Raw genomic sequence first — 25097 nt, forward strand, 5'->3', positions numbered from 1 at the left:
GAATACAATGGTATGGAAGGAAAGAAGAGGTAGGGACCTGCACACTGGAAGTTTGCCATTTTAGTGGAGGGCAAGGGCTCAGCCCCACTTGACGCAATGTTGAAAAGCTTACACAGTCACTCTTAAATAAGTGCAAATTGTGGAAGCATGACTGAAAACCAAAAGGAAATACAGAGCAATCCGTGGGTCTCCTGGCAGCTTACACTTTTGAACACTCACCAAATGCTCACTCAGTTGTTTGTTTCTGTGTTTGTTTCAATCAGGATTGCTTTCTGGAGGAGGTTGGCCCGGAGCCCAAGCACTCCGCTTCCTTAAGGGAGTCACTGCTTTCCCAGGCCTAAGAAGCCATGGGCAAGGCCCATGGCACAAGGCCCAGTCCTGCTCTTCCTTGGGGCCAGAAGTGCAGGCTGGGTGCCAGAGTGAGGACCATTGGTGTTTTACATATGAGAAGCAGTGAGGAGGAAAATGTGAGGAGGACCAGGCAGCAATGTGAGCATGTTGTGTGAGCATGTTGTGTGAGCATGTTGCTGGAGGTGCAGGGCAATGAGGAGCAGACCTAGGGCTGGGAGGAGACCCAAACTGGAGGGTCCTGAGGGGATGGTGGTGGTAATTTTTACTTCCTTAATAGATGCAGAGTGTTTCAACTTTGCTAATTAACAGAACAGCAGGCTTGTAATTCTGACAGCAGCAGGACATGAATGTGGTGGGTTTAGCACTGAAAGCTAGCCAAGCATGCCTTTGTCCTTAAGAGAAAGCACAACACCCACATTGGGTCAAGTCCACATGGGTTCCTACTGACTTGTTTTGTTTTCCCTTATAGGCCTTCCAAGGAGTTAGGGGCTTTTATTTCTTCTCAGGCTTTCTATGGAGGTAGTAATGGATCTCCTGTTTCAGCGAGCCTGTCTTAAGGAAAAGGCTAGTCTACCATTGGTCTAGTGTTCACAGCCTAATAATGCTATCAGATACACTTTGTGTCAGAAATAGCAGTTGTGGTGCAAGCTGCCTCCTGCAAGGCATGTGTACTTACAGAGTTCTTCTATCACTTTTCTTCCATTTTGGCAACTGGTCTACCTGCAACAATTCCGGTCCCCACCTGATCCCAAGAAAGAATGGGCCAGGAAGCCAGGGAGGAATTGTTCTGGTTTAACAAAGCACACTGAGACTGAATGAAGAATTGGCTCCTAATACATCCTTTCAAAACATGTTGCTCTGATAGTGAACTGGTTGTGAAGGCCAATAAATATGAAGAGGGGACTTAGAAAGGCTGGGGGACACCCTAGTGTTTATATGACAAGTCATGCCACTGACCTTGTGCACCTCACTTTAGGAAGGGGTAACTTTCAGTCATTTATTCTTTCATCAAATATTTATTGGCCGTTTACCAGGAGTCTACCGGGATGTGTACCTGATAGTGAAAACATGTTCCAATTTCATTGGTCCTGTTTGAGTTAGTGGTTGATGAACTTACCCTTTATTATATATTCTAACAGCTGGTTTCACAAGGGCCCTGGGGGAATTCATACATAGGCTCTTCAGCCAGTGCAAATAGGTTTTATATGCAAGGTCACCAATTCCTGAGCCCCCGGGCTAATTAGTTTAGCTCTACTTGGCTTTACATAATGCATGTATTGTTGAAAAGTTATTTGTAATTCAATTTTTGGCAAATGAAAAACTAATTTAAAGCACTAAGGGACTTTTATTTAAAAAGACCCCTAAGCAAATGCTTTTATAATGTGAAAAATCTTGTTGTTGCTGCTGTTGGGAATGATTCCTTCCTAGTAATGGATTTAGTAAAATCTGGGTACTTTGAAAGTTCTTGTGGTGGGCACATAGTCAGGCATATAGCCCAGCCATAGTCTTAACTGGCTGGGGAGGCCTCTGGCCCAGGAAGTGGAAGCCCAGGAATCTTAGAAGAGGCCAGCTCCAGACTGACATTCACCAGAGCCCATGATCACTAGCTACATGGAGGAATGGCTTGCCATCCTCCAGGTCCTGGGCCTTGGAGTGAGAAGGAGGAGAGAGGGAAGGATGAGACTAGGGCCTCCTTCTCTGCAGGTGAGAGTAGTTTGGACGTAACATACCCAATCCTTCCACTAAGTTCCCAAGGCTAGTCTTGAACTTGTAACCATCTGGCCTCGGCCTCCTGAGTAGCTGGGGTTATAGGCCTGCACCACCAGGCCTGGCTTACTCTGAATTTGTAAATAATCTGGGAAAAGGCAGGATAGAATTTATTTTTGTATGTTTTTAGTAGCAATTAAGTGTGTAGCAGACTGATGTAAGGAGAGTATTTAAAACTGAGGAAAATATATTTCACTTGGAAAAACAAGATTTTGATACTGCAATGTCATGAGTTAAAAATGGTTGAGAAGCTAAAATGTTTTCCTGCTGCATGAGGAAGAAAAGGAAAGACAAAGCAAGTCATAGGAACTGTTCGTAAATTGTGTACTAACTGATGCTGATCAGTCTCCTTCGTGAGAAGTAGTGGGTTTTGGTGTGGGAGGTGAGGTTTGAGCATAGCTATCTGAAGAAACCAGGGGCAGAGGTACAGAACAAGGCTTGGGGCTTTGAAGTCAGAACTCTCTTTGCCAGCGTTTCTTTCTCCTCACTGCGGCTCAGTCAGCCTGCAGCTGTTACTCCTCATCCTAGCCCGTGTGTCACCTTCTGAAGACGTGTAATTGCTGGATAAAAGGTTCACTACCTCAGGGAAACATGAAAAAGAAGAAAGAGATGAAATGGTCAGGCACTGGAAATTTGGGGTTAGATTATGACCTCTGATCTTGGACACTGGCATTTGGTGGCACACCTCTTCCTCTTCCTTGGTTGGGTGGGCACGGGGCATGAAATTTCCTCTTCCCTGGGCCAGTGAACTCATTCCTGGTTCGTTGGTAAAATTTATATGATGTTGAGAGACTGAGAGATAGAGACAAGCTTGCCCAGAGTGCTACTCTCTCCTTTGTAGATTTCGTGCTTGGCCTCACAGCATGTGGACAAAGACGCTAGAATGGTGTTCATGTTCCCTGGCTCTATAGCGTTGAGCTGAGCGACTGCTTGCTTGTGAGATCTATGGTGGGATGTCTTAATGGTGGTATACAGCAGAGACCCCAGGGACAGCTCCAAGGGCGTGGGTGTGGGTGGTTCTCTTCAGAGTTCTTGTGAGGCACCAGGCTTAACTGCCAGGGTCACAGTGGGCTAGCCTGGGATTTTGTGTATGTGTGAAAGCTGGTTTTCCCTTCCCACACTCCTCATATGGGCTAGATTGCCCTTTACTTTCAGGACTACAGTTTTTCTAGCTGAGTCTTTTCCAGTTTGGCGAGTTCTGGGTGTCTACCTCCCGTCCCCTAATAGGAACTTGGTTAGACCCTGGAAAAGATTTTACAACCAAGAAGTAAGACTTAAAGGGCCAGATAGCCAAAGTACACTTCTTCAGGAGATTTGTTTCTGTGGGGGACTGGTGATGCCATTAGGGTGGAGGTGGGTATGGGATAGCATCATCAACTTTGCCTCCAGCTACTAGATTTTTGTAGGTTATTTTTCCCGTTTGTAAAATGAAGTCCAACAGTTGTATCTGCAAGCAGATGTCATTTGGGATTCTGTAAACTACTGTGATATCCGTATATACTAACGTGCTATCTGTGTGACACTGTGCTAGGCACTAGATGTACAAGCATGCTTTGAAAACATGTTGCCATTTTCAAGTCACTCAACAACCACAGGGCTGCGAGTGTTGTCCCTGGGGCGTGGACTCAGTAGGGGAGTGACTGGAACTGTCCTCTCTTGACAAGAGCCAGGAGAAGATGTCGTTAACCCCATCACCATGGGGAGGCTCCCTGTGTTGGGCTGGGCTACAGACCTGCACAAGCCCGGATGATGGGTCTGGGAAACTTGAGAGTGGGACCTTGAGACCTAACCGGTAGCAGACGTCTTTATCCTGTGTCTCTTTTGTTGTCCTGCAGGATCTTTTCGGAATGATGGTTTGAAAGCTTCTGATGTCCTTCCCATCCTAAAGGAGAAAGTGGCCTTTGTGTCTGGTGAGTATCTATCTGCATGTCTTCCTTGAGCTGTGTGCGCATGTGTGGTTGCTCCCTCACCTCTGTGGACCTGTGAGAGGAGAAGTTTGACTTGTAGCCACTGCTTCCTGACTATAGTGGCAGGCACAGGGGGCTCTCATGTTACCTGGGGACTCTAGAGGACACTTGCAACAACGGGCAGATCCACACACACTGCTGCCTGATTTGCCCTCTCTGGCAGGGCCACTGTGGCACTGTGGCCACTGTGACTGTGGCCACTGTGATTGTGGCCACTGTGACTGTGGCACTTCCTGTAGGAAGAGAGTATCCACTCCACATGTGGTTTCCCTGGGGTTTTATCTGTTGTTTCTTAGAACGTCTCAAATAGGAGATTACAATTAGTTTTGGCTTCTCCTTGTCTATTTTCTTAGCACATGCAACTCAAGTGTTTGTTTTCTCAAGTTTTGTTCTTGGTTTGTTTTGTTTGTCTGTTTCTTGTTTTGTTTTCTGGATGGTAACTTCCAAGTATTTATTCCACGCTTCTCTCCCATCCGATCTTACGCGCCAAATGGCAGCATGTAATTTGGTCATCAGCTATCTGCAGCCTTCAGGCAACGACTGCTTCTTGTAAATAGTTTGATTGGAACCTCGCTGTGTGTGTTTGGTTAGGTAGCGTGTTAGTTTCCCATGACGTCACAAACTTGGCAGCTGAACTGGAGTCCTTCTGGATCAGAACTTGGCAGATCCTGGGCCTGAGTTGGGTGGTGACTGTGGGAGCAGTGAAGAGGCCTTATCTTGGGAGAGAAGCCCTGGTGCTACACCTTGTCGACAGAGCCTTTATTTCTGGAGAGTTTGCCTCGTCTGCATGAACGGCCGCGGAGCCACAGGGCATGAGTGAGCGTGTTCCCTTAGTACAATGACTCATCCCACAGGTACTGCTGGCTCAGCTGATGTGTCAACCATAGTAGAGAGAAGGGAGAGGAGGGGAAAGGGGGGGGGGAATCCTCTGTGGAAAGGGAAACCATATTTGAGTTGTCTCCACCTTACTAGAGAGAAGAGAGGGCAGTAAGTCAGTGTAGTGTGGGAAGGGAGGTAGGCATGTGCTAGGTACACACAGGAGCCTTTGGAAGATGGGTGCATTCTGCAGCAGCGGGTGGAATGGTATCTTTTCACCGTTGTTGCTGTTAAGACAACTGAGATCCAAAAGCTGCCTTGCCCTGTTGTTGCACGAATCCTAATTGGTCTTATAATAAAAACCCAAAGCCAGATATCAGGGTGAAAGCTGAAAGATCAGAGAAGCAGAGCAAGCCACAGCCACAACCTCTTACCTCACCAACTCCTCAGCCTGCCAGAGCCTCTGCAAGAGAGTGAATTCCTGTCTCCTCCCGCCTTATATTCCTTTCTCTGCCCAGCCATATCACTTCCTGTCTCAACCTTCCTAATGCTGGAATTAAAGGTGTGTGATCCCAAGGGCTGGATTAAAGGTATGTGCCAACACTGCCTGGCTGTTTCTCTTTTAGACTGGATTAATCTCAGGTAGCCCAGTGTGGCCTTGAATTCACAGAAATCCAGATGGATCTCTGCCTCTGCTAGCAATCTCTCAAGTGCTAGGATTAAAGGTGTGTGCCACCACTGCCTGCCCTCTGTGGCTAACTCTGTGACTGGCCCTGTCTTCTGATCTTCAGGCAAGTTTTCTTTCTTAGATTACAAATATATCACCACACCCTGTTGTGTTAGGTAGTGAGCCCCTCATTACTAAAGATGTAGAGACACCAGAACAACCTTCAGGAGGACCCTGTGTTGTGATTTCAGCATAGAGGCATGTCTGTGACAAGTTCAAGGTGAACTAGAGTTTGGAGTGCTTACTGAATTGTGGAAAGGCCCTGTGTGGAAGTCCTGGTGGTCTCCATGCATGGTGTGCCCCAGGCCTCATAGCCTCAACTCCTAGCACAGGCTTACAACTCACTTCCTTCAATTTTATGGCCCTAAGTTAAGATGATGTCCTTCCTATCCCTTGGGTGTCCTGCTGACGCCCTGTTTATTTCATGCTAGATGGTTTCCTTCCCAAGAGTGCCTTTCTTATACCTGTCAGCTTGGTCCTCTCCTTCCCAAGTTACTTTCCACTTCGTTCCTCCAGAGGCCTTTTTAGACTTAGCTCATGGCTTCTGACGCCATCTTGTTCAGCATCCATCAGGGACTATGAAGACAGACATAGTATGTTCTGACATGGGGACCCTCGTCTCCTAGTTTATGGATCATTTTTCCTATGTACAGTCAATAAGAATGTGAGTGGGGCCCAGCCAGGCCTGGGAAAGCCCACTAAGAGATAGGGAGCTGCCTTTATGGGACTCATGGAAGCAGTTTGCCAGGAAAGTGGTCACAGATGAGGGAGGTAGGAACTTCCCAGAGACCGCTGTGTGCCTGCATGAGCCGAGCCTGACTCATCCATGCCTGTCAGGAGCTTCTGGGCTTAGGGAACGTTGCCCTTCCATGCCTGGCAAGGGCACTGAGGGTGATTGGGAGATGACAACTGACTGCATCTGAAAGTGAAAACAAGAAATGATTTTCCTATTCTATACACTCTGAGTCAGGAAACAAAACACAAAACTAACGCCAAGTAGAGAGCCCCCTCCCCCCTCCCCCGCCCCCATTAAATACTGCAGTGTGGCAGTTTGCGTTTCATTCTGAGAGCGAAGTACAGAGCATGGTAGGCAGAGGAACAGACCATTAGCTGTGCCCGCCCTCCTCTGCCAGCATCTCAGCTTTGGCCAGGTGAAAGAAAGCATGTTGCCATGACAACGGACATCTGGACTAGGCCAGGGCAGCCCAACCACTTCTGTATGTGGGCATGTGGGCGTGTGTGACTGTGGCTGTCTCTGTCCCTCGGAGTGCCTCTTTTGTGCCAGTCCTGCCCCTCTGGGCTCCATGGCCCACAGCTGTGGGTTCCGGGCCTCCCACTCACAGCACCCAGATCTCTTCTTTCTACTCAGCCCTCCTGTGGAGGACCCACTGCCGCCCTAGGATCTTCACACGCTTACGCCTTGCCTTTGGCCACCTCCTGGCAATTCTTTTCTGGCTTTGGATCCCTTGCCATCATTTCCCACTGTTCTCACAGATGCTCCATGCTCCTAGGGACAACCTTTTAGACTCAGGATCCCAAAGTTTCAATGTACCATAAGGTGGTCTTTGAAAATGAGGAAAGAAGTTTGGGAACTGCTGAATATTGAAGTCCTCCCACCCTCCACTTGGACCATCCATCAAGGCACATTAACATTTTAAGGCTCTGTAAAATCCTACAATAACCAACTTTATCTAGTCTAACCTGGCATTTCCAACTACAAAATAGCCTCATTCCTTTAAAAAAAAAAATATGTGTGTGAATACATTAAAATCTTGCAGAGCTATTGTTATGTGAATCCAACTTTTGGTATGCTTCCTGAGATGTGTCTCCCTCCCACGCTGCTTCCATATGCTCCCCTAACTGGAGCCTGGTACCTTCTCGGAGTGTGAGTCCCCCCCACTTCCATCAATGAAACAATGTCTCTCACTTTGGGCCTTCCTTCTTCCCCACCCTGCTTTCCTGTCTACACGGAAGGAGAGCCATTGACATTTCTAGAACACTCAACCCCCCCCCCCATCCTCTGCATCCTTATCATGTAGCTCCTATCACCAAAGCCTTTCACGGGTAGGTAAAGGGTAGGTAAAGGGTAAGAGCTTGTTGAACAAGTGAATGGTGCTATTGACGGAAGATCATGCCACCATCTGTGATGTTTTAAATATGGCTACGTTTCCTCTCACCTAATAAACAATGACTTTAGCACTGGGGATTGAGGCTTCATCTCTCATCTCCTTCTAATCAGTCTCCATCTCCATTATCAGTGATACAGCTTCATGAATGCTCTGCCTCTGGACACCAGCATCTAACTTCATCTTACTGTGGCAATCCATGGTCTTAGCCTCTATATCTGTCTGTAGTCTTGTTATCTTGCCTTCCACCTCTCTGTTTCCCATGTTAGTTGACAGAGAATCGATGGCAAAGGATCCCTCTCCTCTGGGATCCCTTGATGTAACAGAGCGGTTCTCACCCTCACCCGCTCCGCCCCATGCACATTCTTCACTAGCTCAATTCTGCCATCACAGAATGGGGCCCAGAGCAGATGGCACCTCTCAACACCTATCTCTGAAGCCTCTGTCACTCCCATCCCCATGGAATGCTTTCTACTGACAATGGTTCTGTGGCTTTCTGCTCAGTAACTAAAGCCTATCTTGACCTTGAAAGGTGGCTTTGGTCTCTTATTTTGCTCTGAGACAGGCTTAGCTGTCATTCTCCATGACTTGTCTTTATTTTCTTCTCCTGCTGGGTTCTGTAGCCTGCCGTAGAGAGAAAGGCACAGCCCTATAAACTGAGTGCTAGGCCCTTCCTTTTACCCAAGTGAGGCCTCCTTCCATCCATTGCCCCCTGCTTTGCAACATAATGCTTCTCCTCTATACTTGTTCTTCCTCTTTATTCTTGGATGTCTTTCCTACTCTGAAAAAAAGATAGGATTGATCCTGCTGCCTTTCCTTACCTCTTGATTCATAAAAAAGAGACACTCTTGGAGACAAAAGAGGCAAGTTCCCACCTTTGGAGGCCCCCTACATACTCAGAACCATACCTCCAGCTGTGGTTATGAAACCTTACTGGTCTTTTGAGAGGGGGACCATACCAACCAACCCTCCAAAACACCAGGTCACCTTTTGCCCATGAGAGTCTCTGCTCCTCAAGTTCCCATGGCCCTACTTATGAGGTGTCCCTGGAAGGTCAGGGAGAAAACTGACAGTTGTGGCAGACATACATACATACGTACAGACAGACAGACAGACAGACAGATGCAGACACACACATACACACACACACACACACACACACACACACCCCTCCAAGAGTGAAAATGCTTAGGGTGATGAGATCAAGGCTAGCAGAGAAGGATGTCTGAGATCCTTCTAGCTTGAGAACCTGTTGCTCTAACCCTTGTGTTTCCTTCTTCATATGGATCATGGATCACAGTTGGGAGATAAGGTCTTCTCCCAAGGCAGATGAGATCAAGGCGATCATCAATACAAAGAACTAGGTCTGGGTGTATGAAAGATCTGGAGTTGGGGAATCTGTGGCTCAACTCTATATCTGCACAAATCCACTCTGCTGGGGCAGAGAGGGACCTGGATGCTGGTCTTGCTCAGTGGCTTGATTTTGTTTAATCCTTTCTTCCCTGCAGCCTCCTCCAATCCTGTGTGTGTGTGTGTGTGTGTGTGTGTGTGTGTGTGTGTGTGTGTGCGCGCGCGCCCATGTATGTGAGAGTGCATGTATGTCTTAATGCTTATGCACATGTATGCATATACAGAGGCCAGAGGTCTGCACCAAGTATATTCTCAATTACTCCCTACCTTATTTTTTGAAATATGGCCTTTCATCTCATCTAGCTCACTGACTGGCTACACTAGCTGGCCATCAAGTTCTGGGGAATCAGTTTCTGTCTCCCAAATGCTAGGGTTATAGCTCATCCTGTCATTTTTTATGGGGGTGCCGGGAAATCTGAACTGAAGTCCTCACGTGGGTGCAGAAGGCACATTACTCATGGAGTCATCTACCTGGTGTCCTCCTCCTGAAGTCTCTTTGTCCTTCAGGGTATTCTGGATTTGCTGTTTGACAAGCCGCCCAATGGCACCTGTGTGCTCCTGGACTAGAGGAAAAGCACTGTGCCTGAGCTCACACCTGGGAGGGACCTGGGCCACTCAGTCACATAGGAGATCATTTTCTAAATGAGCTAGTGTAGGCTTCTTCCTAGGACTGCTCTGGTGCTATGGCCATGTGGCCCCCATCTTTCTCCCATTAAATTCCCTTTGGTCCCCACTGTGGGGATGTCAGTGGATGCTTGGTGGGCATCTGTGATCATACTACCGAGATAGATGGCCTGTGATTAGTAGAGAGTCAGTGTACTGTAGGGACATAGTCACCACCCTTCAGCTTCAACCGCATCCAACCCCCTGAGAAGCTTGGTCTGCTTTATAATTGCAGTGTCTGTTAATGAATGAATTTTAAAATTACGTAATAACGGCAAAGAGAACGTTTAGAAAATAGAGGAAAGGAATAGTAGCCGTCTTGAAGACTGTCCTAACAAAAGCAGCGGTCATCATTTTGGTTCACTCCCCCTAGCTTTTTTCACATGTGGTTTTTAGTTAAGACCCTGAGCACGTGGATTTCTAACGAGATTCACGTGCTTCTCCATCAGATGTAACAGGTGGCACCTCAGGCAGCCAGTGGATAGAGCTGACCTCTGGGCTGGGTAGAGAACTCTCGGTGTATCTTACATGAATCTGGAAGGTTCCTGGCAATATCGTCCTGATGCCTCTGAGGCCTTTCATACAGTCAGCTCCCGGAGCATGATCCCACCTCACTGGAGTCTACACAGAGAAGTGACTGGAGGTTAAATTTCTAAGACAAAGCACTTTTGCCTCACTTGTTTTCCCTACACGAACGGTTACGACACTTATCATCTCACATGTGCAGAGGGTGCTCCTTCTCACAGTGTGCCTCCTCCCTCTGTCTCACCAGTCCCTGCAATAACCCTGCAGTGTGCCCACCATCATCCCTATCCTCTGCAGATGAGGCAGCAGAAATCTAGAGAGACTTGCCCAAAGTCGTACATCTTACCTTCATGTAGCCCCAACCTGCTCTGATTTTTGCTCTTTGTAGCCTGTTCTTTTGACATTCAGACACATTGTGTTTCATCTACAGTTGACTCTCCTGGATGCTTTTCTTAAATTCCCTCCTCTTGCTCCCTCCAGGGGGCCGTGATAAGCGAGGCGGACCCATCCTGACCTTCCCTGCCCGAAGCAATCATGACAGAATAAGACAGGAAGACCTGCGGAAACTTGTGACGTATTTGGCCAGCGTGCCAAGGTAAGGTGAAGGGGAACCGTCGGTAGGGAGGGGGAGCTGAGCTGATGCCATTGAGTTGAGACAGCCACGGTGCCTGCCAGGGGCCCTTGGATTGGATTCTAATTGTTCCTGGAACATCATCAGCCATTGTTCACTACATTCCTATTTTTCCCGTTGTTCCTGCTGGGATTCATCTGGAAATGGTAACTGTGGGCAGAGGTGAGAATCCCAGGCTCCAAGGACTGGTGTGGGGCCTGTGACAGGAGACAGCTTGGCCTGGCTTGGAGGAGCGGGAAGCTGCTGTTTACTTTCATGAAAACTTCTGGCTCTCCCACTCTGGCTTACATAGCGGTTACTTTTAGATTCTCTGAATAGATGTATGGCCCTCGGATTTGGGGGCAAATACCCTCTCTTGTGTCACTCATCTAGAAGTAGCATGCAGTTCAATGTCAGCCCTGCCTTCTCAAGCAGGGTATTATTGCTGAAGAGGAAGGTAATGATTGATTATTGAGACAGCAAGTGAATCTCACTTTGTATTAATCATAGACACAAAACACACACACACACAATAGATATATGTAATATATGTGTGATATCAAGTTTCACTGATGGAGAGATTGGGGGTGTAAATGGATCCTTCAGGGCAAAGGGTGATAATGAAAGATTGGGAAGCTCTGTCTTCATGCCATCCTAGAGGCAGCTGGTAAAGGACATGCCTCAGACATGGCTTATGTCTTTGAGAAGGGATGGAAGAGGCCTTTGACTGGGTAGAATGTAAGATCCAGAAGAGCCCTTGGGAATAGTCTGGATATATATATATTGATTGGATGTGAGTGGCTCTCAGGGATGCTGCTGCAGAGCTTGCCTGGGACACACCCCTCCCGACCGCAGCACTGGTACCTCATTCCTCATCCAGGACACTGCTTTCTTTCCCTTAGCCAGAGTGGGTGCCTGTGGAGTGTTGGTTGTGGGAGATAAGAGGTGGTGCCTTGGGCTTTCAGAATTTTCGTTTTATGGGAGAATTAGTCAATTAGTCGGAGGAGCTATAAATTCTGCTGTCTTCGCGCGGAGACCTGGGATATTTTTGAGTGTGCTGATTAAGTTCTTGAAGCAGGTGTCAAGCGAGGCAAGCAGCGCGTTTGGGAAAGCTCCAGGGAAGGAAACGGGAAAGGGTTGGTGGATGTTGATGGGCAGGTGGGAAAAGGAGTTCTAGGAGCAGTATCACATGCTAAGACACATGTTGAATGGAATGGTGGGCCCGGGAGAGCTCCGAGCAGAAGGCTGTAAACAAACAGATGTGGAAAAGGATCTCTTTTTTTTTTTCCTTGATGATATCCAGGGGGGTCTTCTGCCCCAGTAAAAGAACTTCGGATTACACCCAAAGAACTTTTAAAGTATGAGTGCATAAGAGTGCACTAGAGAATAAAAGAGCCTGGAGGTCTTTAGAGGGAAGAAATATTCCCGTCTGACTCGGAGCAAGGAGGTGGTTGAAATAAGCCATGATTGTGCTATATGATTTGGTAATTTAGCTTTGGAGGGCTAAGCAGTTTTAAAAAGTGCCTTCCCCAAGTACACTAGTAGGTGTGAGACAGGGCATTCTCTGAAGCAATTTACTGGGGGAGTTTTTGTAGGAACGCATGATAGACTCTCAGTTCTCTTTGAGTCCCAGGAGAGGCAAAGGATGCATTTTTCTTCCTCAGGGTTCATGGCATCCCTACAGCCCAGACAGGCTCATCCTTTCTTTAGAATAAAAGCCGAAGAGTTGGAAGAGCACACTTTCCTTCATTCTGACTTGTTAAGCAAAGACTGGGACAAAATGGATTGGAAGCAATTAAGAAAGGAAGAGATTTCTGCTGGGTAAAAGATTAAACCCAGGAGGGACTGAGACGAAGGTCGTGAGAACAAAGGAGAGGTGATAGTGCTGTCTGTGAGGGGCCCACTGTTCGCTGCTCTGTGCCTCCCAGCATGGCAGCCTGTGCCCCCCACCCACCCAAGCACATGGCCTCTTTGCAGCCTCCGGTGGGTGGGAGGCAGGAAAGCTGTTGTTATTCAGTAGCAAGAGTTGTCTGTTGACTCCTTTGCCTCCCTCCAAGGGGACCTGTATTCACTGGGATTGGGAGCAGCAGCTGCCATCTACCAACTGGTTGTGCCCACCAATCATTTCCTAATTCTGCTGGCTGGATGCTCACACACCATCACTCATGGGTACCGAATCTGCAATAGAATTATTCTAAAAGACCGTGACGTGTGGTAGGAAAACTGAGAACTTAGTGTGCTGCTCCTCTGCCTAGCTGTGGCTTTCGGTGTGAAATGAAGCTAGATCAGGTGGATGATTCTGATGAAAAGAAATGATTGATCCTGGGTCATGATCCGGGATGCTGAAAGAATGGTTTTCAGTTTGGAGATGGGGTGTTTATTACAGGCTGGTGTGCTCAAATCCGTAGGTGACATTCGATACTCATTTATTCGTGCCCTTGTTTATTATTTAACAAATATTTAGTGACTCTTAGATGCCAGGCAGATTGAGGATTCATAGTTAACAGGAGGAGACATATTGAGGAAAATAAGGGAAGCCTGGCTATTTCTCTACATAATCCAAACTGCTAACTGTAAAGGGCAGTGCAGACATGTCTGTGCTGGACCACAAAACTGAATCGGCTAGCAGAAGACAAAACAGGAAAGGCACCTGAGAGGTGGAAGGATCTGGATTGTAAGGAACCAGCCTGTTTAGAAAAGGTGATTAACCACAGTCGTGATAATTAGAAATGAATAGTAGTGCTGTCTGCTGTGCAGAGAGGCCGTGTCGAGACCACTGCATTCAACTCTGTGGCATCACACTTGTCAGCCTCATACACTAGGCAGGGGGCTGCCAAAGTAGCCACACTGCAGCATCGTCCAACGGGAGAAGAGAGAAACAATCCCTGACAAAGAGAGAAACAATCCAGGTCAAAGGCGCTGCCCTAAAGAGGCAGGATTGCGGCCGGGCGGTGGCGGCGCACGCCTTTAATCCCAGCACTCGGAAGGCAGAGCCAGGTGGATCTCTGTGAGTTCGAGGCCAGCCTGGGCTACCAAGTGAGTTCCAGGAAAGGCGCAAAGCTACACAGAGAAACCCTGTCTCGAAAAACAAAAAAACAAACAAACAAACAAACAAACAAAAAAGAGGCAGGATTGGGGTAATTTACTGGTGCATCCCGAGGACAAGGTAGAGATCAGGACTCAAATGAAGAGCCTGCCCAGCTGGGAGCTGTCCAGCAGCAGCACTCCGCCCCTCGTCAGGTCACTGGACCCTAGACAGTTTTCCATTAGGGATGCTGTAGAAAGAACGACTCTACTGATTCAGACATGGGGTTGTGTTTCTAAGTCTCTTTCCTGTCCTCGGTTCTAGGTTGCTGTGATACTGGGAAATATATGCCCCATAATAATGCAGGATCTCAAACCAGCAGACACATCCTTTGCTGGCTCCCTAAATAACTCCTTGCCTGGCATCTTGTCTGTATCTTCAGTCCCAAGACAACTGCTTTCTGGTCTCCTAAGACTCTTGGTGAGACTTTTGGGGCATTACCTGGGGCCAGAGATCAATCAAAGGTGTAATAGTTCCTGTCTGTTCTAAGTTACTCTTTTAGGGCCCTTCTTGACTTGATTTGAGGTCTTTTCTCATATTGCTTCTGATGAGTTTGGACATCCACACCCAGAGTCTCTTCTATGCATCTTGTTCTGAGAAACCATAGGTTGTGAATGACCTTAAAAGTCCTCCCTTCCACTCGCTGATCTCAACACATACTTATTGAGTGTCTACCGCGAGCCAGGCCCTAGATGGGAATCATCACCAGCTCTCGTGGTGCCTTTTTTCACTGTCACCCATCATACACTTATCTGACCTTTTATTGTCCCTCTGGTCTGCTATCTGCTTGTAGTTACTTGTCTGTGAAAGGAGCGGGAAGGAAAACCAGATATGATCAGTTGGTGAACGTGCCTCAGAACTGAGAGAGAGGGTTGGAAGTGGAGGTCTGGGAGTAAGCGGGTGTCCAGACATGGTGGGCAGCTGACTGTACGCTTGAGGTAGCGAGTAAAGGTTGTTTCTGTCACAGCAACTTGCCCCTGTTCAGCGTCGCTTGTTATCCCGCTTTGTCACGATCATCTTTTTGCTGCTCCTAAGGTACCAATGTTGTGCTGCCATCGACTCCGCTCCTAGCAAATGCTGCCAAGATGCTGAGTATTCTGTCAAGGAGTGCAAGTGTCATATCAGTGAGGAGAGATGACAAGACATTAGGACGGGTTATTCTTTAATGCCAGTCAAACCGAAGTGCCTTTATTTGTAGCTTATTATTTGATAATATTTGCACCTCTTCTATTGATTCCAGAAAAAAAGATAAATTGGGCTGAAAGCCAGAACTGTCTTTGTGCTGCATCACTGAAAAATAAGAATAAGCAGAAAGGACCAGAAAGACAGCTACAGGAAGAGGAGGGGGAAGTGCAAAGGTTTCCTCCTCCTGTTGTTAGCACGAGAGAGCTGGAGCTATCCAAAGTGTCACCACCACAGGCACTCTGTTATTAAGACCTGTTGGGGAGTGCTGTTGGGCCCTGTCCTTTGTTCTAGGACCATCCATTAAAGGAAGGTACAGGGGGAAATCAAAGTGATGGAAGGCCAGGAAGCAGGACCAATAAGAACAGTAGCTCACTGTTTGTATTTCCATTTGCCTAAAAATTACGTTTTCAATTTATTTTGTTGCCTGTGTCAAAGGTTTATCGTTTCTATTACAGTTTCCACATTTTACACATATTTTTCAGCATTATCAGTTAAGTGTCTTTTTTTTTAAAGCTGTTTGTAACATCTGTCCTGAAGAGCAAATAGTGTTCTATGATGTGGCTAAGGAACATAAAACCACAGTAGCAACTGCCGTTGTTAGTTATCACCTTCCTTAGAGTCATGCAGCCTTTGCAGAGAAGGGAGGAGAGAGATCATATGCACAGCTTCAGGTCTCAGTTCTGCCACTTGGAGTCAAGAAACACGTGGCCTCAGCTTGTATAGTTTAAGACAACGTTTAGGGGCAGCTTCCAAAGGTGTGAGGAGGCGTGAGGAAAAACACCAAGATTCGAAACAGCAGCTAGGGCAACATGAGTCTTTCTAGGCCTGGAAGGGGAGGGTTTGGGAGGATCAAAAGGCTCCAGGGCTATGGGTTTAGGAGAGAGATGCTGTCAGTACACAGTGACTCCCTGATGGGAAGGGGACAGGGACTTGATATCAGGACCTTACTCGCTTCTCCTCTGTTCTCCTGCTTGCTGCTGGCTGAGTACTCCTGAAAGTCAGGTGGCAAGGGAGCCCACTGACGTAGCTGATATGGCTCAGCCTTCTAAGACCCTGCATAGCGTAGAGTGGGCTTTTAGGGGTGCTGATGGAAGACATTTGGCATAGGGTAAGACCTGGCCATGGTATTCCGCATGTCTTATTCTAGTATTCTAATTCTTAATTTGGAATTATCTCATAAAGGTGTTGTGAAGCAATCTTTCAGTCACTCAATAATCATTGCTCTCTCTCCCTCAAAGGGGATATTAGTAGTAGTAATAATAAAAAATATACGTATGAACACACAGCAGTGCATGCTATTTAAAAAAGAATAGACATGAGCATTACGAAGCGCGGTAGTGGGATAAGCATGTCACTCTGTCCCTCAACTTGAGAGGCAGAGCATGGCCTCCACTCCTGATGCTTCCCACAACTGCCTCCCCCTCCAGCATGCCCCCAGATACAGCCACTGCCTAGAGCTTTGTGTTTCTTTTTCTCATACCTTTTTTTGGTATAGTTTACCCCATATTTCCATAGTCCGTATCCTGTCTTGTTTTTCTTGGTTTGGAGCTCAGCAGAGTTATAGTGCTAGTGCCCAAGTGAGGTCTCTGTGCGTGGCTTTCCTGACGAGAGTAATAAGCAAAACATGGATGGATCTTCCACTCCAGTTTTGAATCAAAAAGAAACAACTTTTGACTCTGAGGGCTCATAACCAAATTATTAATAGAAGATTAATGGGGTAGTGAAGTGTCTCTTGAGAAGTTCCCCTTAGTTAACTCCAACAAGGAAAATCAATCATGATTACTTTTTTCTGTACTTCGAAGAAGCACTATAATTGATATGAATATCAAAGAATACGTGAACTTCTTTTCAATTCATTGATTGCTATTAAGTACATCAAGGTTGCCAAGTGCTGACACAGCATAGAGGGTGGATTAGATTCTCCTCCTGTGGCCTGGAAGAGTCCAGCGTGAGCAGCACCTGAGATAGGTGCTGGATGCGGAGCTGAGCCCAGAGCTGGGGGCTTGCAGCATGGGGCACCTCTAGAGTTGTTGCCTGGGGGTGGGGCCTTTACAAAGTGGGGCCACTCCAAGCATAGGCTGGAACCCTAGGGGACTCTTGCTTTAAATGCCCGGGATGGGGCAGCCCAGGCAGAGCAAAGGGCTCAGGGCAAAGGGAGAGTGAGGCAGGGAGGGTCGGAGAGTTTTCACATTAAGTTTCAGAAACTCATGGGGCTAGAAACCTAAGGACTTTTGAGAGTGGCAGAAAGTCATAGGTCCAGGCAAGAAGTTTGGCTGACAGGCATTCACAAGGAGAAGGACAATTAAAGTTGCATTTTAGAGGATTGGCTTTGGCAGCCGAATGGAAAATGGAATGGAGAAGGCTAGGGCATGCACAGTCGTATTAATATAGATGAAAGATAATAATGGCTGGCATTTGTTGAATTCTTACGAGATCAGCCCGGGGCACTGCTAGAAGGGCCCTACATTGACTTCATTCTCACAGGACTTTGAGGTAATGTTATTATTATTCCCATTTCACTTCAGGGGAAACTGAGGCCTGGGAAGGTTAAGTAACTTGCCTGTTGGGGACGCGGCCAGTATAATTTGAAGCTACATAGTCTCTACTATCGAAGACTATGTTTTATGCATCAAAGAGACAAGGAAGCCAAAGTAAAGGCAGTGTTGACAGAGTGCAGGGGACTGACCTGCACGGTGAGAGGTGGTCTCGAAGGTGGTTAAGACTGAATTGGAGAAGAAGGGGAGGAAGGAGCTGGGGACATGTGCTAATAATGGGCTGCAACGATCCATGCTTCCAACCTGCTTTCCCAAACGTTCTCTCTGGAAGCTGGGTGTAAAGGTCGCCTGGGCAGGAAATGCAAGCGGTGATTGCCACAAACCTAGGCTTCTGCTAGCTGGCCGGGGCTGACTTGTGGCTGTGGGAGTTGTGGACAGTGGAGAGGGTAGGTGTTTTAGAGTTTCTCCCTCATGTTCATGTTCAGTTCCAGACAAGCAAACTCAGCTTGTTTATGCTCAACTGTGGAAAACACCAGATTGTACCAAGGGATGTAGAGAAGCCATAAAAGCAATTAAACTGTGGGTTTATTTAAGGAGATAAAGACTGTCAGTAGCCGGGGACCCCCCCCCCCCGCCCCTCCCCCGCCTGCTCCAAATCCAGTGGGTAGGGTGTGCTGTGTGAGAGTGTAGTGATGGTCTCCCTGCTCTTTTTCATTGGGTCTGAGGTGGGTCCTTCACCCAGCTGCCTGCCTGTTTCTATTTTCTGTACTGTTCTGGGGTCAGGCCCATGTTTCTGGACTTAATGGTCAGCTGATATGCAGGTTGAGGTTGGTTTACTCTTGTGATACGTCTGCTGCCATAGGACTTGGCAGGTTCGCGTAGTCCTGGTGGGACCAACTGTGGCAGGGGCTTAGAAAAGACTGAAAAGAAACGGGAGGAAAGGAAGAGCAGCATGCTTCTAACACAGAGGCAGCAGCGTTTGTGACTCCTTGGAGAAGAACAACCCAGGCCAGCAGAGGCAGAAACCATGTAGTCATGAGTTACTGTGAGGAGAAGCCAGCCCTGAGTATTCCAAGAACCAGGAAGTGCCTTCAGGAGAGAAATCCAAGGCTCAGCCCTGCATGACAGAATCCTAGTAGAGGGGTTGTTGTGGCCACTCAGTGTGTCTTCTTCCATGTGCTTCATGGAGAGGACCTGGGGATTGCTACAGACCTTGTGGAAGGGTATAGTATGCTAGCACAGAGACAGAGCGGGCTTGTGAAAAATTGCAGACATGCATGCAAATTCTGTGGGGGCTTCTGGCCCAGAATAGCTGCCCTCTGCAGGAGTGTGCGTGTGTGCTCACTGACCCTTTGCTTGCCTGTGAACCACAGTGTGTGTGAGGGTTCACTCGGATGAAACACAGAAGCACCTCAAACCCACACAGCTGACTGCAAGTGGCGATTTCTTTACCTTGCTTGACACGCTGTTCCTTGCGCTGCTTCCTCGGAGTTAGGGGTAGAGCTCTTCTTGTGCCATGGTGGTAAAACGACAGGATAGAAACATAGACTAGGCCTGTAGTCTCGTCTGAAGGAACTTATACATGTATAATGCTGAAGAGGTAAGTATACATGTCTAATGTTTGGCCCTCTTCTTAAATTGGAAAGGTATTTCTAAAGTATTTTTAATTTAAAGCATTGGAAAAAATGAAAATCTTTTGGAAAGCACTTATAATTCTACCACCTAAGAGTTAATATATTGTTCTGTTTCCTTCCTGTGTTTTAGAGCTTGTAAAAAACACAGGGAATCATCATTTATCCCATTTTCACTTAGTTTTATACCACAAAATAGTTTCTTAACATTGTAAAATTGTGTCATGGGATATATCATGTTTAAATTAACTCTAACAGAAGTGTCTTAGATAGGGTTTCTGTTGCTGTTATAAATCACCATGGCCAAAAGCAACTTGGAAAGGTAGGGTTTATTTCAGTTTACCATCTCATTACAGTCTTCCATGAAGGGAAGTCGGGACAGGCACTCAAGGCAGGAACTGAAGCAGAGGCCATGGAGGAGTGCCGCTTACTGGCATGCCCAGCTGACTTTTTATATAATTCAGGACCACCTACCCAGAGGTGGCACCACCCACACTGGGCCAGGCCCTCCCTCATCAATCTTTAATCAAGAAAATGTCCCACAAGCTTGCCTACAGGCCATTCTAATGGAGGCATTTTCTCACATGAGGCTTCCTCTTCCCAGATTCCTAGCTTGGGTCAAGTTGGCAAAACACAAGCCACCTATTAGACATCTAAATTATTTCTAAAACTGTCGCGAATAATCCTTCTTAAGCATCATTATATATAAACTTGATCTATATCTTCAGTGGTTTTTTTCTTTCTTTTAAATTTTTTGGGATTATAATACAATTACAACATTTTCCCCTCCCCCACACACACCCTCACATATACCACTCCCCTCCCCGCTCTCCTTCAAATATATGACCTCTTCTGTTTCTAATTGTTATTACATGCATATACATACATATTCCTAAATATAACCTGTTCAGTCCACACAATGCTACCTGTATGTGATTTCCAGGCTGACCATAGGGCACTGGTCAACCAGTTAGGGTGCTCTTTCGAGGGGATGGTCGGTTCTGTCCCCAGCTTTCCCCAGTTGCCTATAGGTTTAAGTGGTTTCTTTGGTATCAATTTGTGGCAGTCGTGGAAACCTTTGTTAAGGTAGATATGACCACATTGCTTTCAAGATCCCTCACTTATACTCCCAGTATGACTCGCTTCAACTGCAAGTTCTTACTTTGACACAAATTTAAGTGTATTGCTCACCATTGCCCAGGAACCACTGTCCATTGTTCCCACCATCATGAAGAAAACCCAACACACATTACAGCTAGGCCTGAACCCAACATACATCACAGCTAGGCCTGATCCTGACTGTGTAAGGAGGGCTAAGGGGATTGTCACAGGACTTGCCCCTCTGGGTCTCTCAGGCAAAGGTTTTTTTTTAACTTTTCTAAAACAGTGTGACCCCTTAACAGAGACATCACGGAAGTGTTCAGAGCTGCTATGACATGTAGCAAAGGCCAGATTCTTGTGTCCTTGGTGAACTTTTAGCTTTCTCTTGTGTGTGTTTTAGCTTGTCAGTTGGTTGAACAGTCAATCCCTGGCTTGGCTCAGTGAAGCTGTCAGCCTTCTCTATGCCCAGCTGAACTGGAGGCCTTATGTGCCCTCTCTCAGGAAAGCGAGGCCTCCTGGGAGTTCATCTCTGGGCGGCTCAGGTGTGGTCTTTAACATTTCTTTTAAAGGCTGCTGGAGTCCATAGTCCACCAAGAGCAGGTTGATTAGGAGGCCAAAGTGTCTGCTGCAATCTTGATTAGGCAAACTCCAGTGTCAGGTAAAATAAGACCCGATGCAGCCAGGCCTTCCTAATGCTCATGCTAGGCAATCAGGGGGATCTGAATTTAGCTAGGCTCATTTGCTTGGGGTGCTGGAAGCAAGGGAGCCCCTTGAATACAGATGCTGAGAGACAGCCTACCAATGAGGGGGTTGTTGTTTTTTTTCTTGGTGGGTTTCGGATTTGGTGCTGTTTCCCTTCCCCATTTCAGGGACATTTCCAGCATGTTTCCCAGTCATTACTTTCCACACTCATCCATGGTTAGGTTGTATGCTGTGCCCTTTGCTGGTCTCAGAGTAGTCTATGCTTTCGAGCACCTGTGAGATACGGATGCTTCATGACACTAGTTTTGCACCGAGGCTGCCTTTATTGGATGCTTTTGACACTCAGGTACGCTGCCACCAAGTGGTACAGGACCTTTGCTGAGCTGCACGGGAGGACATGAAGATGCTCCAAATGAGTAATATTCTGCTCTCTTCTCATCAGGTCTTGTGTTTTCTAGCTTTACTTTAAAAAAAAAATTACTAAATACTAACATTTAAGGAGCCATAGACATTATTGTTCATCCACTACAAAATACGTTTGATACAAGTATTCTCTGATAAATGTAGTAAGTGCAAAATAAAGTATTGCATGTGGAAATGGCTAGCCTAGACACACAGTTGTGCCAGCGTTTTATAATGATGCTATTTCGGGGGAAATATGTTTAAAGAATATAGCCTATATGTAACAATTCCCACCTTTCTTTTATAAAATTATATTTTGAAAATTAAAAGCAAAACTCTGCTGTCGGCTTGTCTTCAGTCTTAGCAGACGGGGCATCGTTCTCTCTCAGGACACCCATAGTCTTCATCACCCTTCTCATCAGCCACAGAGTTGGAGATAAAAGTTTTCATTTGTCTTTTCAGACGCTTCCTTTCAAACACTGTTTTTCTTCCTGGCACATGGAAGACAAGAACACGGGAGAACGTGCTTCCCAGGGCTTTCCCTGTGCTTCTTCCCTCTACTGAAAGGTGTTTGCCCACCAGTTCATGGTGTCTGGAGTTGCCTTAGATGAGATATGTTCTACAATTCTCCCTCACTCGTCCAGTATTGTCCAAGAAGAACAAATACTTGAACAAAATTTGAAAAAGACAGTTACTGAGCCTAGACAGTTTGTCACAGATAGAAGGTCTGGTCTTTCTCATGAGGCCAGATTACCCAAAGGATATGTGCTCTTGTGAACAGGAGAGGGTTTGCAGGGTGGCTCTTGTTACGTATCTGTGATTCTGCCGAGCACCAAGGTAAAGGGCAGGGCCTCACTCCTAGACTCCTCAGAGACACTACCAGGAATTTTGTGAGTGCGGAGTCACCAGACTAGGCCTCCTTCAGGACATCCCCTGCCCCCGTCAGGGGCTACAAGGGATCCAAACCTTTTGCTGGGATGAAGTATGCACAGGCCGGGAGGCAGCAGGCGTGGTCTGTCTCACTGAGGAGGTGCTGCTGTTTCTAAACTGAGCGAGGATGACAACCAGTTCTCCAGAGCCCAGACGGGCTCTCCTGTCAGTGTGGTGACTCAGCAAGCAGAAATATGTTTCCGGGTAATGGACTGACACAGTCCCAGCGTGTGTCCTGATGGCCCTGCCTCTCTTCTCCCAGAGACTCCTTCTCTCCCAACTCCCAGTTGTGTTAGGTCACTCGAGGACCAGGTCTGGTTTGGGGAGCTCAAAAGCCCCGATGCCGAAGCGTATTCTCCCTCACATCTCTCAGACTGTTCTGTCCACAGCTGGAATTTTATCTGTTCCCATCACTGCTCATTCATGTGCTGGTTTTTGGCCTGGTGCCCGAGCCAAGGTCTGAACCTGTGACACACCCCATCCTGGTTCCCTGTGGGAAGAGAACGTCCTTGATTTCCAGATTGGGATGTGGGAAGCCCTGGCTTTCTAACTGGTCAGCTGAAGGGAAACTTCCTTTTGTAGACTTTCAGAAGGGCCAGCCCTTCCTCAAACTGTCCAGCCCTGACCACGATGGAGTGCTTTCTCAGTTCTGTGGGTGTGCAGGACAGCTGCTTATATGCACCAACCCCAAGGGGCTGGGCAAATGAGCCTATGGCCTTTTTAGCTTGTTCTCAATTGCGGAATATTTGGGATAGTTTGGGGGCACCAGTTTTTGCCTTCGGGAAGGATCATGGTCTGGTTATGTTTCCAGAATCCAGGGAAAGGATAAAACCAACATGTGTCCAAGGCAGCAGTCAAGCTTACTAGTCACATGGAAACTCTCTCTTTGGTCTGTTACTCACAGATGTGAGTAGTAATCACAGTGTTACTTTTTTTAGGTTAAAGTACGTTTTTCCATCCTTCTGACCTGGCCAGACAGGCAGATGGAGAAAGCGTAGTGGCCAGTGGCCAGGCTCAGTGTAGGTAAACAGGTTTGCTAAGGAGGGCTGGGGAGGCAGAGGGTGGGTACAGAGGCTGTGGGACTTGGTTTCCAGATTTTTCTTTCTTTCCGTCCGTTGCTTTGGTTATTTCATTTCGGCCTCATGTTCCGAGCAGCCCAGAAGAATGGGATAGAGGCTGTTGTCCTAGGCAGACATGTCAATTTCCATCCCCTGTCCCTTCTGCCACCTCCTAGACTTCCAGAAGTGGCTGAGGTCTTCCTAGAGTGTCCGAGGCAGTCTTCTCTCAGAGAGGTCGCTCCCTCCCCCATCACATCCCAGGCCAGCATGTCTCTTTCTTTGTGAATCAGAGTCGTTTCAAAGCCCAGGCGAAATGACCTTGCTGAGGACAAATGCATCGGCATCAGGGTTATGCAGCAAGTGGGTGACTTCTTGCAGCGGGAGGGGGCTTCTTCTTTGGGAGGCTGCATGCTGCCATCCTCATGCTGGTCCCAGAACTCTTTATGACTCCCTTTTGCTGTGTGCTCTTGTGGCATCTTCAGGATGGAAAGTCTTTGGCCTTCCTGCCCATGCTTCATCTGCACATGAATATTTGTTTAAAGGCAGCTTTAGAGATGGTGTAATGGATGAGAAGTACCAGTAAACGAGTTTAGGCCTCTGACCTGCCACTTGATGACCACATGTAGGAATACCTGAGTCAATGCTATTTAAAACTCCACTTTCCCTCATTCAGGGAGAAAAACTGAAATGGCCACTGCCTGCTCCTGGCGTTTGTAAACAGCCTCATCTGGGCGAAATTAGGTAATGAGTTTTAAAGAACTAGAAAGCACCGATCTTCCTTATTTGGCCCCCACTTTGGGGTTCCCTGACTCAGGCTTGGTCCTGGCAAACCTGGGGAGTACAACTGGCACGGGGTGCATTCTTGTCCTGGAAGTGGACAGAAGCGCAGTAAGCCTTACTTGCTACAGCCTATGCTAAAATCATAGGAGTTGGGGGACAGGCACCCAAAAAGTACACAGCCTCCCCCACACAAGTCAATCAGAATCTCCCAGGCTGTCCAATTTTTTTGGCACTGTAACACAACAGTTTACAGATTATTTGTATTGGGCCTCATTCATAGCTGTCCTTGGCTATTTGTGACCTGCAGCTGTGTGCTAGACACTCTTTACAGGTGGATTTAAGGTTCAAAGATTTAGATAAAGCATCATTTTGTGCTACCTTGCCTCCCCCTCTGTCTCTCACATAGCAGGAGATTCAGAGACAAAAGATGCATAGAGAAGACACCAACTTGGGCTAAGGAGATGGCTCAACCATCATGAGTGACCTGTGTTCTATCCACAGCATCTATATTTAAAAAAAAAAATGGAGGCAGAGACGGCTTATGCCTAGGGATCTCTAGCCAGATGGCCTAACGTAGTGGGTACACTCCAGGCCAATGAGACACACTGTCTCAAAAAACAAACAAACCAACCAAAGTGCTTAGGTAGCTCCAGAAGAGTGATACCAAAGTTGACCTGTGACATCCACGTATATGAACACATTTATCTAAGTGCCCCCAGCCCCCCACATACATGTGCACTTATATGAATATACAGAGACACACATA

At 47.1% G+C, this 25097-nt stretch overlaps 1 protein-coding gene and 1 long non-coding RNA gene across 4 annotated transcripts in view; one reads left to right on the top strand and one right to left on the bottom strand.

Moving 5' to 3' along the window:
* Positions 1 to 25097, top strand: part of Kalrn (kalirin RhoGEF kinase) — a 604693-nt gene that overhangs the window by 174458 nt on the left and 405138 nt on the right. For both annotated transcript variants that reach the window (XM_059277711.1, XM_059277712.1), the window contains exons 2-3: positions 3954 to 4028; positions 10833 to 10947. In XM_059277711.1, coding sequence (XP_059133694.1) covers positions 3954 to 4028; positions 10833 to 10947 — 190 coding nt within the window. The remainder of the gene's footprint in view (positions 1 to 3953; positions 4029 to 10832; positions 10948 to 25097) is intronic.
* LOC131922867 (uncharacterized) lies at positions 6225 to 11026 on the bottom strand. 2 transcript variants are annotated; one of them, XR_009382423.1, is made up of 3 exons: positions 10910 to 11026; positions 10356 to 10448; positions 6225 to 6547 (listed from the first exon to the last, which is right to left on the bottom strand). It is a non-coding gene; the product is annotated as an uncharacterized LOC131922867 (long non-coding RNA). The 2 variants fall into 2 exon arrangements; XR_009382422.1 differs by having other exon boundaries at positions 10699 to 11026.

The sequence above is a fragment of the Peromyscus eremicus genome, chromosome 12 (genome assembly GCF_949786415.1).
Source record: "Peromyscus eremicus chromosome 12, PerEre_H2_v1, whole genome shotgun sequence".
Lineage (NCBI taxonomy): Eukaryota > Metazoa > Chordata > Mammalia > Rodentia > Cricetidae > Peromyscus > Peromyscus eremicus.